Consider the following 24,082-nt stretch of genomic DNA (forward strand, 5'->3'; position numbering starts at 1 on the left):
GTGCTGTGCTAAACCAGACCTGGGTCCGGGAGAGGCCTCGGCCATGAGCCAGTGCCAGGGAGGGACCTGGGGGCTGGTGAGATGGTCCCCAGTGGTCACACACTGGCCCTGGGGTGATCTAGGGCAGGGGACTGCGTCCCTGCTGCAGGCGTCTGATGGTATGAGCTGGGTGGCTGTATGGACTTAGGTTTGGTTAGACTGCACATCAAAGGCGTGTTCTCAGGCAACTTGTTGGCTCTCTCCAGGGATTAGCTCTGGGAGGGGCAACCCCTCTCTGGGTCTATAGGACCCCAAGATGTCAAAGCATCATACAATACAGAAAATTAAAAACGTGGTTAATAGACCCCCTTCTCCCAACCCCCGGCTTTTTGTCTGCTTGCTGTCTCTGTGGGTTTGCCTATTATGCATAGCTCACCTAAATGGAACCATATGACATGAGACTTTTTCCTGTGTTGTTTCATTTGGCATGTTTTCATGGTTCATACATGCTGTAGCATGTATCAGTACTTCATTCCTTTTCATGACTGCATAATATTCCATTGTATGGCCATGCCAAATGTGTTGGTCCATCATCCACTGGTGGAGATGTGGGTTGTTTCCATATTTTGGCTATGGTGAATAATGCTGCTGTGAACATTTTTGTTTTCAGTTCTTTTGGGAATATTCCTAGGAGTGGAATTGCTGGGTCATGGGGTCATTCTCTATTTAACTTATTGAGGAATCACCAACTTGTCATTCAGAGCAGCTGCGCTATTTCACATTCCCGCCACCATGGGAGAGAGTTCCCACTTCTCCACATCTTTGCCAACACTTGTTGCTTTCTGTTTTTGCTTTATCACAGGCATCTGCAGCTGAATATTTTTTAATATACTGGTGAGGGGATACAGGTGTGTTTCTGTAATAACTGGTTTTAGCCTGTGCTGCCTGCTACCAGTAGCGCATAAGAATTGGGGGTTTGGAGAAAGGCTTTAGATCTTTTCACAAACTTCTTAGGATTGCAGCTGAATTTTTATATATAGTTGGTGGGGATGCAAAATGGTTCAGGCATTTTGGAAACCTGCTTGGCAGTTTCTTCTAAAGTTAAGCATGCACAGGACTCAGCGATTTCCTTCAAAGGTACTTACCTGAGAGAGAAGAAAACCTCTCTCACAATGACCTGAGTGCAGCTTTCTTCACAACCACCCAAACTGGACACAACCCCAGTGTCCATCAACTGATGCCTGGGTGAGCAAATGAAGGTGCCCATGCAATGCATACTCAGCAATAGAAGGGACGAGCTAGAGATGCATGCGGCAACCTGGTGGAGCTTAACAACATTCGTCGGCATGTAAAAAGCCAGGCGTAAGGCTCTGTCCTGTGTGACTCGGTTTGTATGACTTTCTGGAAAAAGCCAAGCAGGCACATACATTACATCAGTGGTTGCTGGTGGCCAGGAGGGGGGTGACCGCCTGCAGGGGCACAGGAAACATTCTGAAGTGACAGACATGCCCCTCATTGTGGACGGAGTTCACATTTGTCCGAAGGAATCACGTTTCAGTCTTCAAATGGGTGCATATCATACCTTTAAAAATGTCGATTAAAAAAGTAAGGACGAGACCCCATTCACATCGCACACTTACAGCCCCTCTCCCTGAGGGATAGAAAATGCTTGCCTGCTGGCTGAGGGTCCGGTGCCTGGAGACAGACCAGGGGGTGGGCGTTGGCGGAGACGTGACCACGTAGGAGGCAGGGCCACTTTCTCCCTGACCTCAGCAGCGAGGACTCACAGGCTCTTTTGTTTCTTTGATTCTTACTTGGTGCTATCAGCCCCTTCACCTTCTCTCTGTGCCTTCTCCTTCCTCTTCACTGAGTGGACCATTTTCCTCAAATTTGAGCATAAATATAGTTCTTTGAAGATTCTCGCTACTTGCGTTGTTATTGATTACATACCAAACTATCACTCGTGAAATTTTCCTAAGAGAAAATGCAATATTCCATATTTCTTACACAAGCAATTTTTTAAAAATTAAAAATGAGTGCAGGCATTTTTTTTCCTTTAAATGGCAAACTTCTCTGCCACCTGGAGCTGAGGGACTGAGGTAAGCTGCCCAGGAGCCAGCGGCCATGGACTTGGATATGGATAAAGAGTGTGGGCACCAACCCCAGGGGGAGAGCTCTCAGGACATAACGCATTTCACACACGGGATTTCACACACAGGGTGCTCCTGGGGCCAGGGAAGTAGGTGACAATCTCATCCGCCCGGGGAAATGTATCAGACAAAAACCAAAATAAAGCCAGGCTGGGTTCACTGTATTTCAGAGTTCAGGCGGCATTTCCTCTGAGGGAGGGCCCTTCTGACGAGGAGGAAGGAGAGCCACCAGGACCAGAGAGGGAAGACAGGATGGTGGTGGGCAGGGGTGGGGGGAGCCTGGAGGCTCTTAGTGGACTCCCAGCCAGAGGAAACCAGCACCTCCATTTTCACAGGTGACGAGGGGAATGAGGAGGGCTTGGGGGGTGCTCTTGGGTTGTTATTTATTTATCTTCCCTGATAGAAGATAAAGAAATAAAGTAGGAGAATGGAATTAAGTGAAATAATTAAAAACCTTTTTAAAAACGTGTAGCCCAGAGAAGAACACACACAGGCACTTTCTTCTTGAAACCAGGACGTCAGCCTGCTCTCCCGTCCCCGGGCCCTCCGGAGGGCGCACTCCTGTCCCCCCCCCCCTCCCCCGGCCCTCCGGAGGGCGCTGCAGCCCACTCCCCGCCGCTCCCGTGACCCCAGGAAAGGGAACTTCCCCAGGCACCCAGGCGTGTTCCCCCAGAAGGTTTCGTTGGTGCATTTTTATACTCAAGACATAATCAGAGTTTTAATACACAAGTTTAGTTCCAAGTTTATTCCTGCAAACATTTTGGGTTAAACCTGTATGTTTGCTTAAATCAGCGCGCAGGACCTTTTGGGTCAGATTGTCAGCTCATGAATTTAGGGTTTTGTGAACCACAATTTAAAACACGTAGTGTACAGGTTTAATTTAAGATCTGCGAAAACTCAAAAGCGCCATGTGGAAGAGAGAACCGACTTTCTCATTATGAAGGATTGGGGACAATAAATCCACAGGACCTTCTCGGGAAGGTTTACGGCCAGGCCGCAGCAGGGCCGGGTCTTTACGAGGGGTCAGGGCACGCGCAGTCACCAAAGGCTCCCTGCACATTATTTAGATTAAACAGAGTCATACTCCTTGTGTCTCAGCAGACACCCCCCCCCCCGCCCCTTTCTTAAAAGCGTCGAAGTGCGACAGGATGCCGAAGTCCCCAACAGCGATTTAAGTTCTGCCAATAGAACCAACATCCTCATAGGAAGGGAATCGTGGGGGTCATCCCCCCCAACCCGTTGTTTCACAGAGGGAAACCGAGTCCGCGGAGAGGAAGGACCGAGGCCATCTGCCTCCGTGAGGGAACAGAGTCCTGACCCCTCGCCACCGGGGCCTGCTTCTGCTCTCCGCACAGCCTGGTGCGTGGCTGGGTCGTGTTAATTCATTTTCTTACATGAAAAAGCAGCATTTGGACTGCATGCCTCCTAGTTTCCAACTAGTTCATCTAACAGTGAAACATAACTACAGGCGAGAGGAGGGGCGGGTGAGTGCAGCCTCCCTAGCAAGTCCCAAGCCTACCCCGGGCTTCACAATCACCCTGAGAGTCAAATCCTGCGGCTTCCCCACCTTCGATGCCCTTTCGCTCCCTCCGCACGGTCCTTGTAACTCTAACCAGCACTGCATCTCCTGAGCTCTGGTTCCCTGGCTCCTGATTCCCGGTTCTCTGGCTCCCTGATCCTTGGTTCCGTCTCCTTGGTCAGCTGGCTCAGCTTTTGAGAAGGGCCCCTATCTGACTATCATCTTCCAACTTCTCTCAATAAAAAGCCAGCCATCATGCCCTCCCTCGGAACTCTCCTGTGGCTCCCATTGCCTCCAGAAAACCCAGACTGGGCCGCTGGACCTGGGAGACCCTCGAGAGGCTGGTGGCAACCTTCCTCCACGCTGCTGTGCACGCTGCAGGGGACGTGCCTTGTTCATCAGCCCACATCTCTCCCAGCAGGGACCTCCCACACGCAGGGCCCCGCCTGCCCTTCCGGCCCCGCCCATCCTGGTGGGTCAGGGCCCCAGCCCCACCTGCAGAAGTGCAGCCTGTCAGGGTCCGTGCCCAACTTCTCTGCTGTTCCTGGGGGACAGGAGGACCATTTGCAGCAAGAGAGAGTGAGGCTCACACGTAGAGAGAGGCAGAGCTGCAGGATGGGGAGGGAGAAGGACACAACATCACCGAAGCCCCTGAATCCAGCTGAGCCCGAAGCCAGCCTGAGCCCGAGCACCCCAAGTACTGAGCCAACCGTTTCTGCTTTGTCAGGCAGATTCCGGTCGCATTCACATCACCTGCAAGCCCAGGGTGCTGGCACTGAGCCCTGAGCTCCAGCCACGGAGTGACCTGTCGAGGGGACGCCAGTGCCCTCTTCACCCTGTGGGTCTTGACACCTTCTCTTGTCTTTGTCTGAATGCTCTACCTCTCTCCTCGGCCTGGAGGGCTTTCCCAGCGCCCAGGCCCTGCCCCTCAGCCTTGCTTCCTGCGCCGCCTGGAACCCTCGACCGCTGGATGTGAAGTATCTGTCTGTGTGGCTCCCGCTGCGCTTCTTAGCACATGTTAACACACAGCCAGTGACCGTTAATAAAGAGGCCCCGCGTTAACAGTCTTCTCCCTTCAATCACTTCTTCCCACCGGGTACAATAAAGTGCTCACTCTCCGCAGGATAGAACCGCAGTCCTCGGCGAGGAGATGTCAGCCACGTGGCCTGTTATCTCTGCAGCCAGGGACTCCACAGCATCTGTTGATCTCTGTTTGAAGAGAGGGGGCCGGAGCTGGGGAGAGAAGGCACGAGATGTGAATGACAAAATTGAAGATTAAACATAAACCGGGCAGGACAGTAGGAACTATTTAAGCAAACGTCTGTTTGAATTATATTAAACAATGGAAATGAGGTTTCCCCTTGGGTAACCAGGACTCGCATTTCTGTGCCTCATTCTTGCAAAGGGGTGGTGGGGCGAGAAAACAAGTCCTCCTGATTCATGCATTAAAGTGAAGCTGAAGCCAGCCACTCCTAGAACAACCTTGGTGGGACCTGGCGAGGCCTTCCCAGCAGGACCGGGGCTTTCGGGGAGCCCAGTGACTTCCCCATCCGGCGTGTGGGCGGCTGCCAACGGATTAGAAAAGGAGAGAGGGAGCAAGCGCTCCCACAGCCTCGGTTTTGCAAGTGTATCATGGTGTTTCCCTTCTGGCCCCAGCTCACTGCTGGGCACTGAGCTCTCCCACCCTGAGGGGCCAGTAATGAGCCACTGCCCACCAGGACCATGCCCACGGAGGAGGTCACAGGGCAGGCGGGATCCCAGGCCACCTGGAGCCCGCCAGGGTCAGCAGGGAGAACGCCAAGCCACCTCAGGACCTGCTGCTTCTGCACTTGCGTTTTAGCTTTTTAATGGCAACTTCAATGAGAAATGATGGCTTCCACATACTTGTTTACTTTTGCTCTCTCCCTTAAATCCATCTAAAATTGTACTACGAAAGAGCAAAAACCCAGAGCTCAGAGAGAACAGGGAAGGAGTTGACAAAGACCCATGCGGAAGTGGAAGGAGGCTGAGGAGGGTGACCAACTCAGGGACACAGCAGCCAGAGTGCAGGCTGGGGATGCCATAGAGAAGCGGGCTGGCCCAGGCCCCCTGCAGGAGCGTCCTCACCCTCAGTCAATGTCAGGAGCAGTCACTTCTCCTGGATTCTCCTGTCCCATCCCACGGGGCTAGACCTCCCTCCGAGGTGGAAGGAGTGAAGCTACTCTGGAGAATTTGAGCCAGAACGAGCTCAGACTGGGGGCACCAGCAGCACAGAGAGGAAATTTGGGGGACTGCGTGAGCAGAGGGTGAGCCTGTGGGAATCCACGCTCTGAATGACGAGAGCTCTGCCCAGGCCTCTCCCCTCCCTTGGCGCCCAGAACCCTGGGACCCAGGCTGATGTCCCAGAACAGGACGTGGGAGAATCCCCTCTGGAGAGAGTGGCCACCCACAAAGAAAAGAGGACAAACACTAATGAGTGCGGTTGCCCCCAGATATGATGGGCCCCCAGCTAATCATCTTAAAGTAAATCTATGTATGACAACAGGCCCCCTTCACCAACACACACACACACACACACACACACACACTCAGAGCTGCCAATCAATTTTTTAATGCCAAGTTCTTGGCATTACACTCTTGGCCATGTGACTTACGTTAGCCTTTGGGACATTAGCAAATATGACACGAAAGAAGACTTGACAGCTGTGCATTACCCCTGGCTCTTTGTCCTGTGGTTGGAGTCTGGAAACCACAGAGAGAAAGAGCATAAGCTATGCTGCTGGAGAAGCCATGGGGCCCGGCCGACAGCCTTCCACCCACCCACCCTGTGACTGAGGCCATCTCAGGTTGAAGCCATGAGATGACCACAGGCCAAGGTGCCACCAGGCAGCATGTCAGGAAACCCACCCTGCTGGACACAGTGCAACCTGCCAGCCTACGAAGCAGCGAGCGGATGGATGGGTGGTTTGTGATGTGACGGCGGAATCCGAGACAGACTTGAAGGATGTGAGGAAGTCAGCCACATGGCCCTCTGGGTGGCAGAGAGTTCCAGGGGGGCCCTCCAAGGGGCACGCACTGTGTGGAGAGGAGCTGCCCAGAGGCCAGCAGGACAGAGACTGGGACAGGAGGGCAGAGCCAGAAGGGGACAGTATCATCACCAGATGGGCAGGCCTTCCAGGTCCTGGTCAAGATAGGTTTTTACACTAAGAGAGATGAGCCCTTTCCAGGTCCTGAGCAGGGGAGGGGGCTGGTGTGACCACATCCCTATGACGCCATTCAGCCTGTCCCAGGATGTGCCCTGGGTTTCCTGGAAACATCTGCCTGGGCCGCAGGTGGGGTGACTGGGCAGGAATCCTTCCCAGGTGCCTCAGAGCCTCACCACCGGGGCCGTGCCTCTGGCTTGGTGATGTGAGTTACCAGGATGAGGTTGCAAACCGGCGATGCAGCCATGCTACCCTTCAGCCTCTATCTGTTACCTGGAGCACATCTGGGAGCAAATGCTTTCCAGCAGCTCATGTCCCTCTGGGGTATAACTTGGTAAGGAAGGCTGGTCATGTGCTTGAGCCTTTCCTTTTATTTACTAAGTTTTGGAATCCTGAGTCAGTTTCCAATGATCAGTCAAAGGTGACCAATAAGTGTTTTACTTGATGGATGTTATAAACTGGTGGTTTTTACCATAGCCAATGGGTCCATCCTGTGCAGTCATTGTTCTTATACAGATACTCATCCCTCGCCTTCTTTGGTCTGTGGCGGCATCTTTAGGTTCGTTCTTGAGTCTCTCCGACATGATCCCAGGAGTCACGGAGAGCTTCCTGGCTTTCTGCATAATAAGGTGCTCCGGGCTTATCTTGTGCGTGTTTGTCCCAGACTGTAAGCCAGCCATTTCTTCAAGGAGGGGCTACAGTCAGTCTGGACACTGTGATGGCTCAACGTCAGCTGACTGTCACTGGGTGGCTCAACGTTTCTGGTCTTTTCGGTGGTCGGGGCCAGGAAATACATTGTTTAAGAGAGAACATACCATGAGTTCATACTGATCTTTTAACAAATTCAGAACCCCATGGTCTTAACTTTCTTCACTTCATCCATGCATCTCTTTTCTTTCAGGCTGGAAATCTTGATTCCCAAAGACAGAAACATAATGACTTATTTGCTTTAGCTTACAGTTTCAGGAGAACAACAGCAATATTGTTACAAAAATGTGAATACAGTTAATACAGTTTATGCCTTTTTAAAAATTTTTTCCCCTTTAGAGTATGCCCCAGTAGAGGCGTATAGTCAAATTATAATGTTTTAAAGCTTTCTTAAATTATTTCTGTCTGCAAGGTTAAGCCACCAAACTGATACAAAATTAGATGCATTTGTTTGACTTTGTTTTCGATTTTTTAGGGATTTCTATTTTGTTCATTTTGACTTAATTTTCATAATTATGCATTTATATTGATTCCCAAATCAAATCTGTAAGTTTTCTGCAGAGAAACCTGGCTTGTCACAGCTCCTACACCCTGCTCTCTCCCATTCTCCTTACGTCATGGTTGAGCTTTCCATTTTTTCCCCCATTGTTGGGTTTTAATTGAGATTTCAAGCCATATAAATTCCAAGCCAAAAAATATCATAATATGAGTTTATTGCAAGAACCACTTTGATTAAGTCTAAAGGCATTTATATGTGTGTGAAAGGCCAGCGTGAGCTACACATGACAAACGAGAGTGATGTCAAGCAGACAACACACCCTCCAGGTCACAGTCAGAGTGGGGGTGACACCGTCGGGGTCTGCTGCAGAGAACAGGACCCACACTGGCCGGTTCAAGCAGGAAACCACTTATTAGAGGCCCTGGTAGAATCATGTGGAGCTGAATGAACAGGCTCCGGGTAGAGCTTGGGGGATTGACTTCCCCGAGCTGCACTGCAGACTGGAGCCTCAGGACGAGGGTTCCAGAAGTGCCCCGAATAGAGAAGCTGCGCTCCCAGCTCCCAGCTGTGCCACTGCTGCTGTGCTCCGCTCAGAAGATGCAGGTTCATACCCTACCTCCAGATCAGTGACCAGACGCCGTGCTGCCAATTGGACTTAACCAGGACCCGCCGAGTGGGTGGCCCCTTCTCCCGTCCGCGCCCATAAGAGTGCATCCTACAGACCAGGGTTGCCAGGGTCTGAGAAAGGTCATTTTGAGCTTCCCATCCCCTGCAGTTCAGAGAGAAACAGTAGAGGAAGGATGGAAAGGAGAGTGGGCACCCACCCACTGGACATACGGAGAGAGGTGTCGTGGTACCATTGTCCTATGTGCAGTGGCAGAGCCAATGTAGCAAAGGCCTGTCATATGCCTTCCTGAGCCATCACCCAAGGAGAAATGTTTCAAGGGGCGTTTAAAAGAGAATCTTGCCTACCTGTGACGTCAGCCCTTTCTAGGGACACCTGCACCATATTGCTGTAATTTAGGCTCGTAGACCTGACTTCCAGGAAGTGCTCATCACCAGTAGGAGAGACAGATACAGGGGAGTGGAGCAGGCTGCATGCAGGCAGGCGCCTCTCCTCCCTAAAAGCTCCTGGTTTGCAGGGGAGGGGTGTCCCTGGGCTCATTTAAGCTGGACGGGCAACGAGGGGACTGGGTCCTAGGACCCCCAACCCAGTGACACATGGAGTTAGTGAGAGAGCAGCAAAGCGCTGCTGTTGGCTCTGAGTGGAGCAGAGCACACCCTGAAAGGCAATCCCCGGACACGCAGGCCCACGGAGAGGCCCAGCGCCCAGGACGGCTGTGTCCCAGCGCCGAAGGGACCGCAGGGGAAAGGCTCCTCTCGCTTTTTGTTCCTGACATTTTTGTTTTAGAATTTTAAAGAAAGGGATGTCAGAGAGCTATTTTGCTGCTCTGGATAAACTGGGGATGGGTTAATCAGGCCAGTGGCCTTGCCGCTGGGCAGGGTGGCTCCAGAGGACCCTTTAGTCACAGGATTGCGAAGCCCGAGGGTCAGGAAGAAACTAGAAGCAATTAGCCCCGCTAGGTAGCCAGGTCTGTGTGAGGGCCTGCTCTTCTCTCACTGGCTGCTGGGGAAACGCTGCTGGGGAAACGTCCCCTTGAACAGCCGGCCAGCACAGACCGCCCTCCCCTAGTTTGGCCGAGGCGAGTGCTCTGCAGCCCTGAGTTCAACTTCAATAAAAGGGCCCGGCCCGCCCTTGATCTCGCGGCTTGCCTGACAGCCCTGCTCAGGCCCGGGCCTAATTGAGCCCGGGTCACCTGGGAATAGGTTCAAAGGCATCGAAGCCAGTAAACCACCTCCAGGCCTCGAGCCAGAGCGGCCTGGGGAACAAAGAGCCCCCCCCCCCCTCCTCCAACCACTTCAAACGGGCCCGCGCTCGGCGTCCAGATGGCGCAGGGCCGGGGTCCCCGGTGTCGCCCGCGGAGAACGGGCCCTGAGCTCCCGCCGCCCCACGCCTTCCCGCCGGAGGCTGCCTGGGCGCCCAGCGCAGGGGAGGACGCGCAGCTGCCCAGGCGCCCCCTGTTCACTGCACACTGGCGAGGCGAAGGGGGAGCGCAGTGACGGGGTCCGGCACCGCCGACCTAGGGGCGCCCTGGGCCGCACCCCGCATGGGGCAGGACCGCGCGGGTGGGCGCCAGCGCCTCCGCAGAGGTTCGCTGTGGCGCTGAAGTTTTAAGGCACTTTAGGAAGAGGGTGTGCGAAGGGGTCGGAGCCACGGCTCCCCAACAACTTGGGCTGAGAACCGGTTTCCCCTTCCCGCAAGGCCTGCGCAGCGCGGTCGGCGACTGCAGGGGTCCTCAAGGTGCGTGGGTGAGGAGCCGCATCTCCAAGGGCGCCCGAATGTCCCCTCGCCGGAGGCGCCGGGATCCCTGCCCGCGCTGGTCCCCAGCCGCAGGCCGAACGCACAGGCCACCGCGAGTGCCCGCTGCACGCCCAGGGGCAGCCAAGGCGCACACCGGCCCGGCGCCCCCGAGGCTCCCCGCCCAGTCCTCACCTCCTGGGCGCGCATCGAGGGTCAGACTCGCCACCGGTGCCCCTGCGCCCCGGGAGAGATGCCGCCGCCCGGTGGGCCTGATCTCCACGTTAAGGAGCTGACAAAGCCAGGTCGGCTGAGCCCAGGGCGCGGGCAGCCGGAGAGTGGCCAGGGCCCGGGTGGAGGTGCGGGCGGCGCGGCGAAGGCCGGCCTCCGGGGTGCCCGCCGCGGTCAGGGCCGAAGGGGGAGGCAAAACTGAAAGTGCCGCGCCGGGGGGGCGGGGGCGGTCGGCGAAGGCCCAGAACTTGTCCGGCCCCCGGCCGCGGCGGCCAATCAGCGCGCCGCCTTTGCTCCTGACAACTATTTAGCAACCCAGCCCGGCTAGAGTTTCCAAAAAAGTTAGAATAACTTCCTCTCCCGGAGACCTCGGTTTTGCACAAGCCGGCCTTGAAATCAGAAACTCCGAGAGCGTGTGCTCGGCGACCGCGGGCTTGGCCAGCGGCGCGCGCTCGGCGCCCGGCGCCCCCAGCCCCACGCGCGCTGGGCGGGCGCCATGGAGGAGGGCTCCAGCTCGCCCGTGTCCCCCGTGGACAGCCTGGGCACCAGCGAGGAGGAGCTCGAGCGGCAGCCCAAGCGCTTCGGCCGGAAGCGGCGCTACAGCAAGAAGTCGAGCGAAGATGGCAGCCCGACCCCCGGCAAGCGCGGCAAGAAGGGCAGCCCGAGCGCGCAGTCCTTCGAGGAGCTGCAGAGCCAGCGCATCCTGGCCAACGTGCGCGAGCGCCAGCGCACCCAGTCGCTCAACGAGGCCTTCGCCGCGCTGCGCAAGATCATCCCCACGCTGCCTTCGGACAAGCTCAGCAAGATCCAGACGCTGAAGCTGGCCGCCAGGTACATAGACTTCCTCTACCAGGTCCTGCAGAGCGACGAGATGGACAATAAGATGACCAGCTGCAGCTACGTGGCCCACGAGCGCCTCAGCTACGCCTTCTCCGTGTGGCGCATGGAGGGCGCGTGGTCCATGTCCGCCTCCCACTAGCGCCGCGCCACCCACGTCCGGACCGGCGCGCGAGGTAGGTGCTGCGCTTGCGATGGGCGCCCTCCACCGCGGGGGGCGGATGGCCTGACCCGCGCATCCCTTCTCGCGGAGGCCGGGCTGGACGCGGAGGCGCGATGGGGAGCACTTTTCCTCCTAGCAGCAGATGGGGGTCGTTTGGGAGGCTCCCACGTCCCAGGGTCGCCCTGGGGCCTTTTACAAACTTCCATGCAGGGTGTCAATCAGAGAAGGGCAGACTGGCAGCAGCCGCATTTTCCATTCTTAGTGTCGTGCGGGGTCTGTGGGTGACTTTGGGGGGAGTGCGCATCAGAAGAACCGCCTGGGGGGGGGCAGGGGCAGAGAGGTGGGGGCCCGCTGCCCTTTGGGTCTCCCCTGGTGGTGGCGGTCGTGCAGGGTTGTGGCTTCTCGTTCTTCTTGGGAAGCGAACACCAAGTTCTCCCTGGCAGTCCCTTCTGCTGTGGGCAGGTCCCGTGGGCGCCGGGGTGCGCACCCTGGGCCCCCAGGTTTGCCTGGAGAGGGCGGGAGGGCACTGCCCAGGGCTGGGGGCTCTGCGGCCAGAGCAGCCCTGGAGCCAGGGGTGGCCTGGCGTCGGGAGTGCAGAGGATGGGCCGAGGCTGATGCGCGCAGGTCGCGGCGCGGTGGCCGGGACTGACCCGCTGCTGGGAACCCGGCTCCCCGCGGGCAGGTGGAGCGGACCTCGGGGCTGGGAGCCTCTGTTCCCGGCCTTGAACCTCGTCAGTCTGGGAGGGGGCTCTGCTCCTGCCGCTTCCCCGCGTCCAGCCTGCGAGGAAGCGCCCGGGGTGCTGGCAGGGAAACAGGTTTGAGGGGAATGAGGGCCGGTGCGGGTCGGTCCCGCGGGAGCAGGTGAAGGGGACGCAGCGGCTGAGAGCCTGGGAGCTTGGCTTCCTCGGGGAGCATGTTCTGGGCCGCACCGGCGCCTTTTCACCAGACACCTTGGAAGTCCCCTCAGACGAGCTCTAATCGCGGAGGCGCCTTCCTTCCAGCAGACTCGGGGCGATGGCTCCCGCGGGCCATGGAGGGTGCAAGATGTATTTGGGGCGGGGGAGGGACGCGTGTTACAAAAATCCTCCCTACTCAGTATGTTTAGTTTCTTGCTCACCTTGCAAGGTTTTCTTACAAAAGTATCTGCTTTGCACAGAAGGAATTTAGATCACCCAGGAGCGAGCAGCCGCCCACTCTCCCAAACAGATCTATTTCTTTTTTATGTGGTTCCATAATATCTGCAAATGTGTTTGTTGTGCCCACGAAGAGCTGATGTAGCTCAGGTGGATTTTATTTTGTATTTTTTATTTTCATTTCCGAGCCACTGAGAATTCTGAGGAGATAGCCCTCGAAAGTAACGATCGGTTTATAGGTCTGTAACAACGAATTTCAGCGGGGAATAACTTATGGGAAACGGCTCCTATCTTTGTCAAAAGCAGATGGAAAGTGTCTCGATCACATATTTCCCTGGGAAAGAGGGTTTGGATTGGCCGAGGACTGAAATGCTCAGTGGGATAACACATTCATTCTGGGTTTTGCTGCCTAAATTATGAGCGTCCATTAGTCAATTCCATTTACCCTTTAGACCATCCACAGTTTATAGCACAGATGAAATAAGAACAAACAGATGAGGACTGTCATCTTTTAAAAATATACACACATAGCTTTGTTTAAGGAAAATGCCAGCAGAATTTTCGTTAAGATTTTCCTCCAGAAAATTATTGAAAACAAATAGCAGGAGCTGTACCTCGACGCAGAATTTAGTAGGGTCCTTTAAAATTCATTACAAAATAATTGCACTCCTAACACTGACATCGGTCGCAATGAAAGATTATATAAAAACAAAAGGCAGTACTTGTAATCAGTAAATGGTAAGAGTGCGGGGGGGGGGGGGGAAATCCTTAAAATGTAACAGATAACACGTTGAGCTGGAGAGCAAATGATCCCTGTGGGGCCCATTTATCTATGTTTTTATAAAATTGAATCTAATTGACCAGTTCCAGTAAACACATTTCTTCAAGCCGGTAGATTCCCACCCTGCCCGAGAAGCGAGGGTACGGGGGTCCTTGATGCAGGAATGATCTGGGCACACCTTGTGTTTACCTGCCGGGCATGTGAAGCAGAAACTTTGTATTCTTTTTGCTTTTAACTCATTAGTCTCTTTGGGAATCAATGCAGTCACCATTGGTTTGATTCCCTGAAGATGGTGCTAAATGCCATTTGTTATTTATAACATTTTAAAGAAACACTAGTTACATGTATCACCAAAGAATTTCTAGACCTTTCAGGAAATGGTATGTGATTTTAATATCTAATGTGAGATGTTTTCACATATATATATATATATTTAAAAGCTGTGTCTATGTGAACAGCAGCAACGATAAAAACTCTAAATTGCCCCTTGATATAAAGAGAGACACAGGAAGTTGTACGGCTGGTGCTGGTATTTATCCTGACTTTCTTTTTTGGCCTGGCATTTAAAAACACAGACAATGAATCAGGTGTCTTTGGACAATCAGCTGGGTTCATCTAGTGGAAAACGCTCAAAAGAGTTTTCAGTATTTTCATTAAATATCTGCACTTCAGGAGCAGGGTCTGAGGCGCCTGGTATGGAGGGTGCATGGAGGTGACGATTACTTATTGGACATGGCCTCTTTTGTTCTGTTTTGTGGTTAAAGAAAACATCTTCTCTAAGTTCTGCAAAGTATGGGCAGATTTTTAGTGGGTTACCATACTCAACAAACTAGTTTTCCTCTGAGAACTTGTAGTTACTTAGGAGGGCAGAGTAGGACCCTCTCAGTATCCAGGATGGGTAAGCCTTTTCCTCCCTCCTGTAGATTCACTTCTTGGAGGTGTGCTAACTGCTATAATTGGATTGCTAGCTGGTCTCAAAAGAAAATGAATTCCTCCTGGAGAACGGAAATGCAGAATTTCAGTAAAGCTTTTGATTGGTCAGAGGAAGCAGAATGAAAGACCGAGCTACCTGAATAATATGCGATGTTTCCTTATAAAATACCCGTCGGTAAGATCCTCGGTAGGGAGTTGACCTCAGTCATGTGGCTATTGTTCCCTCGAATGTCAGTAGAAAGTCTGGCCATCCATCGGGCCAGAGTAGGGGCTGGAGGGTGGCCGTTTGAGGTCCACTGACATACAGTACTGTATCGAGCTTTGCTAAAAGCTGCATATTTTCAGACAAGTCTTGAGCCTGAAAAAACTGAGTTTTCATCATCCCCACTTCACTGTACTCTGGACAGACGGCACTGATGCCGGATTCCTTTTGCCTGGCAAGAAGCTCGTAAAGTAAACTCTGTGAGCCGAGCACTATAACTCATAGTTTTAGTTTAAAGCTGGGTTTAAAAAAACAAATATTTTAATAAGCCAATTTTAAAGGCTGAACTTTTATGACAGTTTTTAAGCTTCGTGTATATATTCATCTATTCTCACTGGTGTCTTTAAACCCATGAATGCACGCTGGAATGTCTGTTTATATTTGTGTCTTTTCATGGGAAAGGATAAATGTGCTGCAAAAGGCAAACCAAAGACAAAGCTCTGCACCAGCAGAGAGTTCACGAATGAGGCAATAAAACTCCACGATGAGATGAACGTGTGACTGTAGCCAAGGAACAGAAAGCCATAAAGAAGCAATAGCATCTAAGAGATATAGACAGGGGTGCAGTCAAGATGAAATACTGAAAACAGAAACTGCTTAACAAGGTGTTCCACGCGGCCACCTGAGGCTGTGCACGTGATAGGATTGTATGGAAAGGAGCGCGTGCACATACACACACACACACACGCGGTGCATGTAAAATTGGAGAAAGTGGAATACGGTCTGGAGATGGTGTAATGTCAGTCTCCTGGCTGTGCCATTGTATGGAGTGCTGCAAGGTGTTAGCACTGGAGGAACTGAGTGATGAGGATGACGCGATCTCTCTGTATTATTTCTTACAACTTCATGCGAATCTGTATCATCTCAAATAAAAAATTTTTAAGAAGTTATTCCACAAGGATTAATTTTTTTCTATATCCAAATGAGCAAGTTACTATGCCTTATCTCAGAGTAATAGACTAAAAATATGCTTTGAGAAAATATCCCCTTTTTCCTGATGTCGTTTGTATTATTGCTCTTCTTTTCAGAACATGAGGAATCTCAACACATTTCCCATATATATTTAATTAGGAGTGTTTCTTTGTAATTATTTAAAGAGTAGAATTCCAGAAATCTGAGAAAATTACCAATCAATATTTATTCCTATTCTAACAAAGGATATATTTTTCAAAGAAATGTTAGGAAATACTTACCTGAAACTGGCACATTTGCTTTTGGCTAAGTCTGTATTGACTTACATCACACACACACAGACACACACTCTTCTAAAGGCACCGATTCATAAAAATTATTCGCTATGTAGTGTAGACTGTAAAAGTTTAGTGTTCAGAGCCACACACAGTTAGAATGAGGAGAGAGAGAGAGAGAGAGAGAGAGAGAGAGAGAGAGATCAAATCCCTCAATTCAGTTGTGGTTATTTTAAATTAATATTTGTTTGTCCTGGGAACATATTTTGTACTTGGTTCAACCGTAAACCTCTGAATGCAACTTAGTTATATTAAATGTGCCTAATGACATGCTAGTGCTGGAATGAGATGCAGGGACATGTGATGGAAGTAAACCCAGGCACCGTGGGATTTTTCTCCAGGGATTACTAACGGTTGTCACGCTGAAAGGAGACTTGAATCAGAAATGGGAAAAGCCAGCATGCAGCTTTCTTCTGACAGGAGAGACATTTTTAGTGGTTAGTTGAAAATAGAGTCATTTTGAATCAAAACAGTGTTTTATAGGCTTTGAATACCTGTACTCTTTTACCCGCAACTCGGCTGTTTGGAATCACACGCTCCTGTGATCATGGGTAAGGAAGCAGTTGGGGGTTCTGAGCGCGCGCTATCGAGGCTGTTGGGTGTTCACCCCGTTTCTCATCGGGACACCTCTGTTATCTGACCAGGGAGCGAGTTCGATGACTCGCTTCTCACGACGCCTCCTGTAGAATTGTAATTTTACTTCTCAAGTCCTGAGAGCAATGCCTTCAACATCAGGCACGACCCTCCTTCCTGGAGGTCAGGATTTCTCCATCAATTAAATGAAGGGCAGGGTTGAACCCAGAGAGCTTTCAGTTTTCAAATTCATTTATTCTGGAAGATACCACTTTCTTTTAGCTCACATTCAGCCTTAAAAAAAAAAAATAGCCATCAGCATCTTTTGGGGGGGCTTGTAAATTCAGTGATGTTGTCTGGCATTGGGTTCGTAGTTCTCACTGTTTAATTCCTTGGCGAGCTCACATTTGTTTTTCTGGCTGTGCAGGTCTGGTGTGTGACTGACGGGAAAGATTTGGGCAAAAACCTTGATTTTCATTAACCCTTTGATGGTGACCAAGCGTCAGACCCCAACTGCATGGCTGAGGTTTGGGGTGTGGTCGCCCCCAGAGCCCTTCCCAAGTGCCAGGCTGAGCAGCTCAGATAGGAAACGGAGGGCTGGCCTTTGGCTTGTAGGGGGAGGCATAGGGAGCCTTCATCTGACTTCCCCATGGAGAGCAGATGCCCAAACGTTTGTTGTGAATGCTGTTTTTCTGTGCTGTACAAGTAAAAAGCCCAGAGCCTTTCTGTTAAATTCTCTGGGAGCATGTCTCTCTTCGTAAGAGGTTCGAGAGTTTTCTGCCTGCCTCAGAGGCAAGTGGGGGCTCCGGGAGAGACAGCTTGTAAAAGAAACACACTCCCTAAAAGAAAACACGGCCCGGGTTTACAGCCGGCCGGCCGCGGCGGCCGCTGCGGGTTCTTTGTGTGTTCCACTCGGAACGTTCTGTAAGTCACAATGCAAACAGGCAGCGTGTTCCTTCAATCATGAGATCTGGAAACGAATGTCGAGTTGCTCTTTCCTCCCAGGAAGCTCAGTGCTTTCAGCAGCTTTGGTTTGCAGGAGTGCAGAAGGCTCAGGAGTGAAAGGCCTCCGGCTCTGTGTGACTTTCCGGACCTGTGGGTGCGAAGGTGCCTGCCACCTAGTCCTTGCCTCCCCGGACTTTAACGTGGAGGAGCAATAACCAGGCAAGCAGCCTGGCAGGGTTAGCAAGATCTATACCCTCACTGGGTCACCTCCAGAACGCACGTGTGAATTCAAAGTCCTGTTCGTAATGAGATCGCCTCGGTACCACACGGGAAGCACGGGTCGCGCCTTTGGGAAGGAGTGGAGGGAGAATGTCTCTGTTCACGTAACTGGGCTGGACTGATGAATGACGTCTTCCCTGGAGTCATGTCCCTGAACTGACACCATCCCAAATTGCGAGCTGCATCCATATGGGCTCCTGATGAGGTTTCAGAATGCACCCAGCACCCGCCTCCCCCATTTCATGATACCTGTGAGGAGGAGGGACCTTCAGAGAGAAGGATCTGACCCTTTGTGCACTGTGTCTGTCTGGAGAGCACATCTTCTCCAGCCACCCCTCCCTGCACCCGCTGAGCTCTCGTCTTTCATTATTATTGTTGTTGTTGTTGTTGTTATTGCTAACCAAGGTCCATGTAGAGTTTCGCATTATAGTAAGTAATAAAGAATGAACCAAAGCCCGGTGTCCGATCGCAGCACCATCACACAGGGAGCAACGCCGTCGGGATTCTCCGAGCCCAGGGTTTCCGGGCAGCTCAGGAATAGGTGCACCCCCACATGTGTGCTTGGCAAATCCTTAGTTACTATTTTCTAAGAAAATCGTCCCATTGATACTAGAACAGAAGTGCCCCAAGGGTATCTGCCCTAGGAAACCCGGTGTGTTGTTTGTGATGATTTCTCTTGTGCAAAATGACCTGCTCTGATCACCCACCCCCTCGTGGCTCGTGTGGGGGCTCTGGGTGTGTCCAGGTCCCTCTGGTGTAATTGTGTAACAAAGAGTCGCCCAGTGAGATCTTTTAAGGACAAAATTAACTGAAGGCTGTTTTGCTGGGTGTTAAGTTATTGCCAATTCTAAAACTCTCTCTTAGACTATTTTTTGAAGGTAGAGATTTTATTTTAATTAAACAATAATCAAAAGCCATGGACTATGATGCATTTACCTGCTCGTTTCAACTATGGCTATTATGTTATATCCGTCTTTGTTTTATTGCATTCCACAAATGAACAATTTCATAGAATTTCATTGTCAATCAATTTAATCTCCTTGTGTGTCTCCGGTGACTCTATTAACCCATCATTTACAATTTATAAAATGAAAAAGGCAAGTTTCTCAGGAAGGACAAAGTAAAAGAGACAACGAGGATGCGGACAGGAAAAGGGATGTGCGGAGAACTTCACAAGGAGTGGGCAGTTGGGGGACCCAGGCTGTGGGCAGCCTGTCCCTCCCGCTGCTGCTTGTTACAGAGATGGCCTCTCCCTCGGGTCCCTCAGACACCTGGAGGACAGAGGCTTATCCGGACAAGCGCCCTGCCTGCCTTCCCAGAAAAACGACACTTTGTGAAAATTCCAACAGGCCACCTCGTTGCTGCTGGGAGGTCACCTGGGCCATGGTGACTTCACAGGGACCCACAGTGCCCTCGCCTCTCATTTCTTCCCAGGCATCAAAGTTGCCCTGCAAGGGGCATACAAGAAGGCCCAGAGGTGCCCCTGCCGGGCTGCCACAGTCACCAGGTGCTTCAGGTGCCAGAGAAGGCAGAGCCTGAGAGCAGGTGGTCAGGGTGGTGGGGACTGTAAGGAGAAGGGCGCTGGGCTTTGGGCTGCTCAGTGCACCTGAGTGACCTGGAGGGGCCTCCGATGTCCGTGGAGGGGAGCGGGAGGGAAGACTGCGTGCTCCACCGCCCTCATACTTCCTGGACCTCCGCGGGGCCGGCCTTGGAGCTGCTCGCGGATCCGCCCTCAGGTCACGCCGCCGAATGTCTGAGCTTGAGCCCAGCGCGCCTCAGCATTTGCCAAGGTTAATGAAAGGAAGTGATAACTCAGCATTTATTTCCTCCTCCTGGATTTCGTAGCTGTAGACCTCACCCTACGTCAAATTCCTCTTTCAAAGCTTTGGCTCCCCTGAAGACAGCCGGCCTCCAGGAGAAGATCAGCCCGCCCGCCGTGGGGTCTGCAGGGGAAACAGATGAGCCTCGCTCTGCGGACAGCCAGAGACCACGTGGTCCATCCTGGAAAGCGTCCTCCTGCTTGAACGGTGATAACATGCTACTTCCGCAGGTGACAGACCTGTTCTCCGCGCGCTCCTGGGAAGCGTGTCCCTGTGGGGAGCCTGCGAACCAAGCTCTCGGTCCATCGGCTTGTGGTGTACGTTGTTTGAAAGTTACAGCAACTACAGTTTAATGCTAATTGCACAATTTCACTTTTTCTAACCAGAAAGAAGGAGAGGGAAAGTGAGGAGCACAGTTGGATGCTGGCGGCAGTGCGGGCTCCGGGGCGCCCTCTGTGCTCGCTGCTGCTCCACCCTCCACACCGCGAAACAGTCGTCCACTGAGGCAGAGCGCTCACACGTGTGAGGATGTGCGGTGGATGTGACTCCCCACAAGGGATTTTGCAACTTATTGAAGTCATTGTTTCCAGAATAAACCATGTGTCATTCTTTCCCTTAGTAATGAGCATCTGTGTGATGGAGCATTTGTCTATTTTGGGAAATTTTAATTAGACAGAAGCCAAAGGCTGCTGCCTTGGTAGGAGCAGGCCAGAGTCCCCAGTTAGTCTGCTGGGCAGAACCCGTTGTCTTGTGTCCCGGGCCTCCGTTCTCCGAAGCAAGACTCCTCTGACGTGGGCCATGGCGTGGACAGCACTTTCTGCCTCTCAGTCCTTTAATTCTGTGCGGCCTTAGCAAAGCAAAGCCTCCCGGTTTAGCGACTGATCTCTAAAATGAGGCGTGAGTTCCTGATATCCCTCCAGTCAGGAAAATCCTCAGCACGGAAGGCAGGGCCGCTCCAAGCGATGGACTGTTACTCCACCAGAAGAAGGTCGACGCTCATTCAAGGAGGAACCTTGAAGTCATTGCGCTAAGTGGAGGAAGTCAGACACAGAAACCAAATAGTGTATGATTGCATTGAAATGAAAAGCCCAGAACAGGCAAAAGTGAACTGGGGGTCGCCAGGGACTGGGGCTGGGGGAAGGGCGTGGGACGGGGAGGGGGACATGACTGCTTAACTGACATGGGATTTCTGCTTGGGGCTGTAAGAAGGCTCTGGAACTGGGTAGGGATGGTGTTTGCACAACAGTGAGACTTAATTCCACTGACTTGTGCACTTTAAAACGGTTGAAATGATAAATTATATATTTGGGTATTTTACCACCAAAAAAAATCCTATGACTCAGCCCAGGGGCCTCTCTGGTAACCGTAGGAGGTATCATAAGCCTTCAACTTTTCTCCACTTTCCACAGATGTTATCCAGTTTATCCACATGATTCAATGCTTATCAGATGATTCTCATTTCGTCTAGTTGTGTCTGAGTAAAAGCATTTCCTTTCGAAATCTATTTCCTAATGTGCTCATTAAAAAGCAAGTTCCCCAGGCGACTCGGGTAACACGCGGCTTCTGCTCCGCGGTGACCCTAGGGGGCCTGTCCATGGCGCCTCTGGAAGCCTCTCTGGGGACTGAGTTCTCACACTTCGGGGGTCGGGGCCAGGAGGGAGTGGCCCCAGCGTTCTGCATCTCTGCATCGGGTGGGGGTGGTCCAGGAGCGATCGCGGCCAGCAGTTTGCTCCCCAGAGCCAGACCGTCCAGGCTGGTTCCAGGCGCAGAGATCCCCCAGGGCGGCTGCCGCCACCAGGGGTGATTCCTGGAAAGTGGGGCTCTGGCTCCGGGCTCTCTCCAGTCCTGCTCTGCTGAGGACTGGGAATGGGGCCACGCAGTGAGTGTGTTGTGGGTGCTGCCCCAGAGGGAGGTGAGGGTGACACAAAGCCATGGCGGGAACTGCTGTGACATTTATTACTGTCACTTCCCCGCCCCTGGATCCTGGAGCTGGCCTTCCAGCGTGCAGCAAGCCAAGTCAAAGAAAAAGAATTCCCACCACCTTAAAATTGTAAACTTCTAAATACCAAAAAAGAGCCTGATAATCAGAATTTTACATGAACCAGGAAGTATTTACGATGTTTTACAGGGGACCAGGACTGTAACTAGACAGAGTCCTTCAAAATTCAAAAGAAAACGGGCAGTTGCACTGCAGAAAATATGAACTTACAAAAGAAGACATTCATTTGGCCAGTGAATATATAAAAAGTGTTGAACTTCAACGACAGCCAAGAAATTGAAAATAAAACAGGACGATATTATGTTTTATTAAATTGGAAAAAGTATAAAGATGAGCCCCAGGATTGAGGAAGGTGTGCCAGGCCGTCCTGCCCTTGGCAGTGAGCAGATGGATTATAAAGTCTTTCTTAGAGATTCTGAGAGATAAGAAAAGATTTTAAATCAGGAAACACCCTTTGAGGGTGCATTCCACGCCTTAGGGCAGTGGTTCTCAACCTTCTGGCCCTTTAAATACGGTTCCTCATGTTGTGAGCCAACCATAAACTTATTTTCGTTGCTACTTCATAACTGTAATGTTGCTACTGTTAGGAATTGTTATGTAAATATCTGATATGCAGGATGGTCTTAGACGACCCCTATGAAAGGGTCATTTGACCGCCAAAGGGGTCGTGACCCACAGGTTGAGAACCGTTGCCTTAAGGACTATCGAGTGAATAATGGCTAATATTACTGACATGTCCTGGGAAGTTGCTCGAATAAATTGTGGTTTATCCAGATGCGGGAACATGATGCAGTCAGCAAATTTTGTATCGTAAACAAATATTTAATAACAGGAAGGGAAGGTTTCGTGGGGGGCAGATCACACGGTCTCAGGTTGAAAATTCCTAGTGTGTGCTCACACGGTGTGTTTATCTCAGAGAGGTGAGAGGGAAGTCTCCAGGTCAGCGATTTTCATCCTTCTTCATCTCACGGCACACAAACTGATTACTAAATTCTGCGACATACCAAGAAATACATTTTTTGCTGATCCGATAAAATAAAAAGGTATACTTTGATTCATTCACACTGACAGCTACTGTTGTATGGGCTGTTGTCATTGTTTTAATTGACAACCGAAGGGAAAGGAAGTCCGTGTCCCTGACTAAAGAGGCAGGTACTGCCGTCTTAAACATCCTTGCAGCTCCCTGGCTGAAAATCGCTGCTCTGGACCAAAATGTCAAGGGAAGACCTTCCTTTCCTTCATACTGGTCTTATTGCTTTTCTTTCTTTTCTAAATTTTCTGCAAATGCCTGGTATGACTTTTGAAATTTGAGAAAAGAAACCAGTGCTTTTTAAAGAAAGAGTGGGAGTCACATCCCAGCCATCCCTTCCTCTGCACTGTGGTTCCCTCTGCCCCCAAACCTCCCCAACCCCAGCCCCTCCCAGTACAGCAGTGAGTGCTTTTGCCTCTCCCAGCCCCACCTCACCCCCACCCCCACCTCAGAGAAATGCCTTCCTGGGACCCTTTCTCCGGCGTGCGGCCTTTCGTTCCGGTCATACAAGAACGCGCCTTACAAAACGCAGTGCGTGTCTTCTGCGCCCGCAGTGAAGCCCCTGCTGCATTTACCTGCTGCGCCTCAGGCGTCAGGGCAGTTCACTGTGCTCTTCCGGAATGTGGCACCGCGGCGGCCTGGCTCCCTCAGGGACCCTCGGGCTGGCCTCTGCACACCGCCTTGGTTACGGGCTTAGCTCATCTTCCTCCCACGCGCTCGCCCCACCCTCCGTTCCCGCGTCCTCCTTTGTCTCTATTTCCTTGTTCTTCTCCATGTATTCGGGGTTACATATTCTTCAGTGTGAGCCATTTCCCATCGGTGGAAGCACAGTGAACTCACTAACTCTTCCTCTACCGCTCCTCCCAGGGCAGGAGACCAGGAGGGCGGGGGGGGGGGCAGGAGGGAGGAGGGCAGGGGGCAGGAAGACCCGTCCCAGCCTTGGGAGGTGTTCATACTCACCAGTCACTGGGAACAAATGAAAACCCCTGCTTCCTGGCTCTGGTCTCCTGGGATGAACAGGGGTGGGGGGGGGGGGGAGGTAACGGGGGAGGGGGGGTTCAGGGCTGAAGGTGGAGATGCCCCCTCCCCACCCTGCAGTCAGGGTCTCCAGAACCTAGCCCCTCCCCTCCCATAACGACTGACTCACACCTGCACCCGGGGACCCACCACCCTGTGTCCCCAGGCAGAGCCCAGGCTCCGCGTCTCACTTCTCAGATTCTCTCTCAGGCGTAGGATTTGCACTGGGCCTGCCTTCTTTCACACCCTGGCTGCACTTGATGTGTTCTCCTGGCACATTCTGGGACCATGCTGGCCTGATGACCAGTCCTTTTAAGAGAGAGGACTGAGATGTTTGCCAGGTTCCATCAGGGCCGGGAAGCGGCCGAGGTTTCCAGGCGGGAAGGCCTGGGCCTGCACCTTCCCCGGCACCGAGCTGAGCATTCATCCTCCGTCC

At 52.2% G+C, this 24,082-nt stretch overlaps 1 protein-coding gene and 1 long non-coding RNA gene across 2 annotated transcripts in view; one reads left to right on the forward strand and one right to left on the reverse strand.

The window, feature by feature from the left end:
• Nucleotides 1–4,575: 4,575 nt before the first annotated feature.
• On the reverse strand, nucleotides 4,576–10,926 carry LOC132238418 (uncharacterized). Its single transcript, XR_009453784.1, has 3 exons — nucleotides 10,592–10,926; nucleotides 6,282–7,740; nucleotides 4,576–4,857 (listed from the first exon to the last, which is right to left on the reverse strand). It is a non-coding gene; the product is annotated as an uncharacterized LOC132238418 (long non-coding RNA).
• Nucleotides 10,927–10,973: 47 nt separating this feature from the next.
• TWIST2 (twist family bHLH transcription factor 2) overlaps nucleotides 10,974–24,082 on the forward strand; it is a 36,004-nt gene continuing 22,895 nt past the window's right edge. Inside the window, exon 1 of the mRNA XM_059703752.1 lies at nucleotides 10,974–11,640. Coding sequence (XP_059559735.1) covers nucleotides 11,124–11,606 — 483 coding nt within the window. The 5' untranslated portion in view covers nucleotides 10,974–11,123 and the 3' untranslated portion in view covers nucleotides 11,607–11,640. The remainder of the gene's footprint in view (nucleotides 11,641–24,082) is intronic.

Source organism: Myotis daubentonii, chromosome 7, assembly GCF_963259705.1.
Source record: "Myotis daubentonii chromosome 7, mMyoDau2.1, whole genome shotgun sequence".
Lineage (NCBI taxonomy): Eukaryota > Metazoa > Chordata > Mammalia > Chiroptera > Vespertilionidae > Myotis > Myotis daubentonii.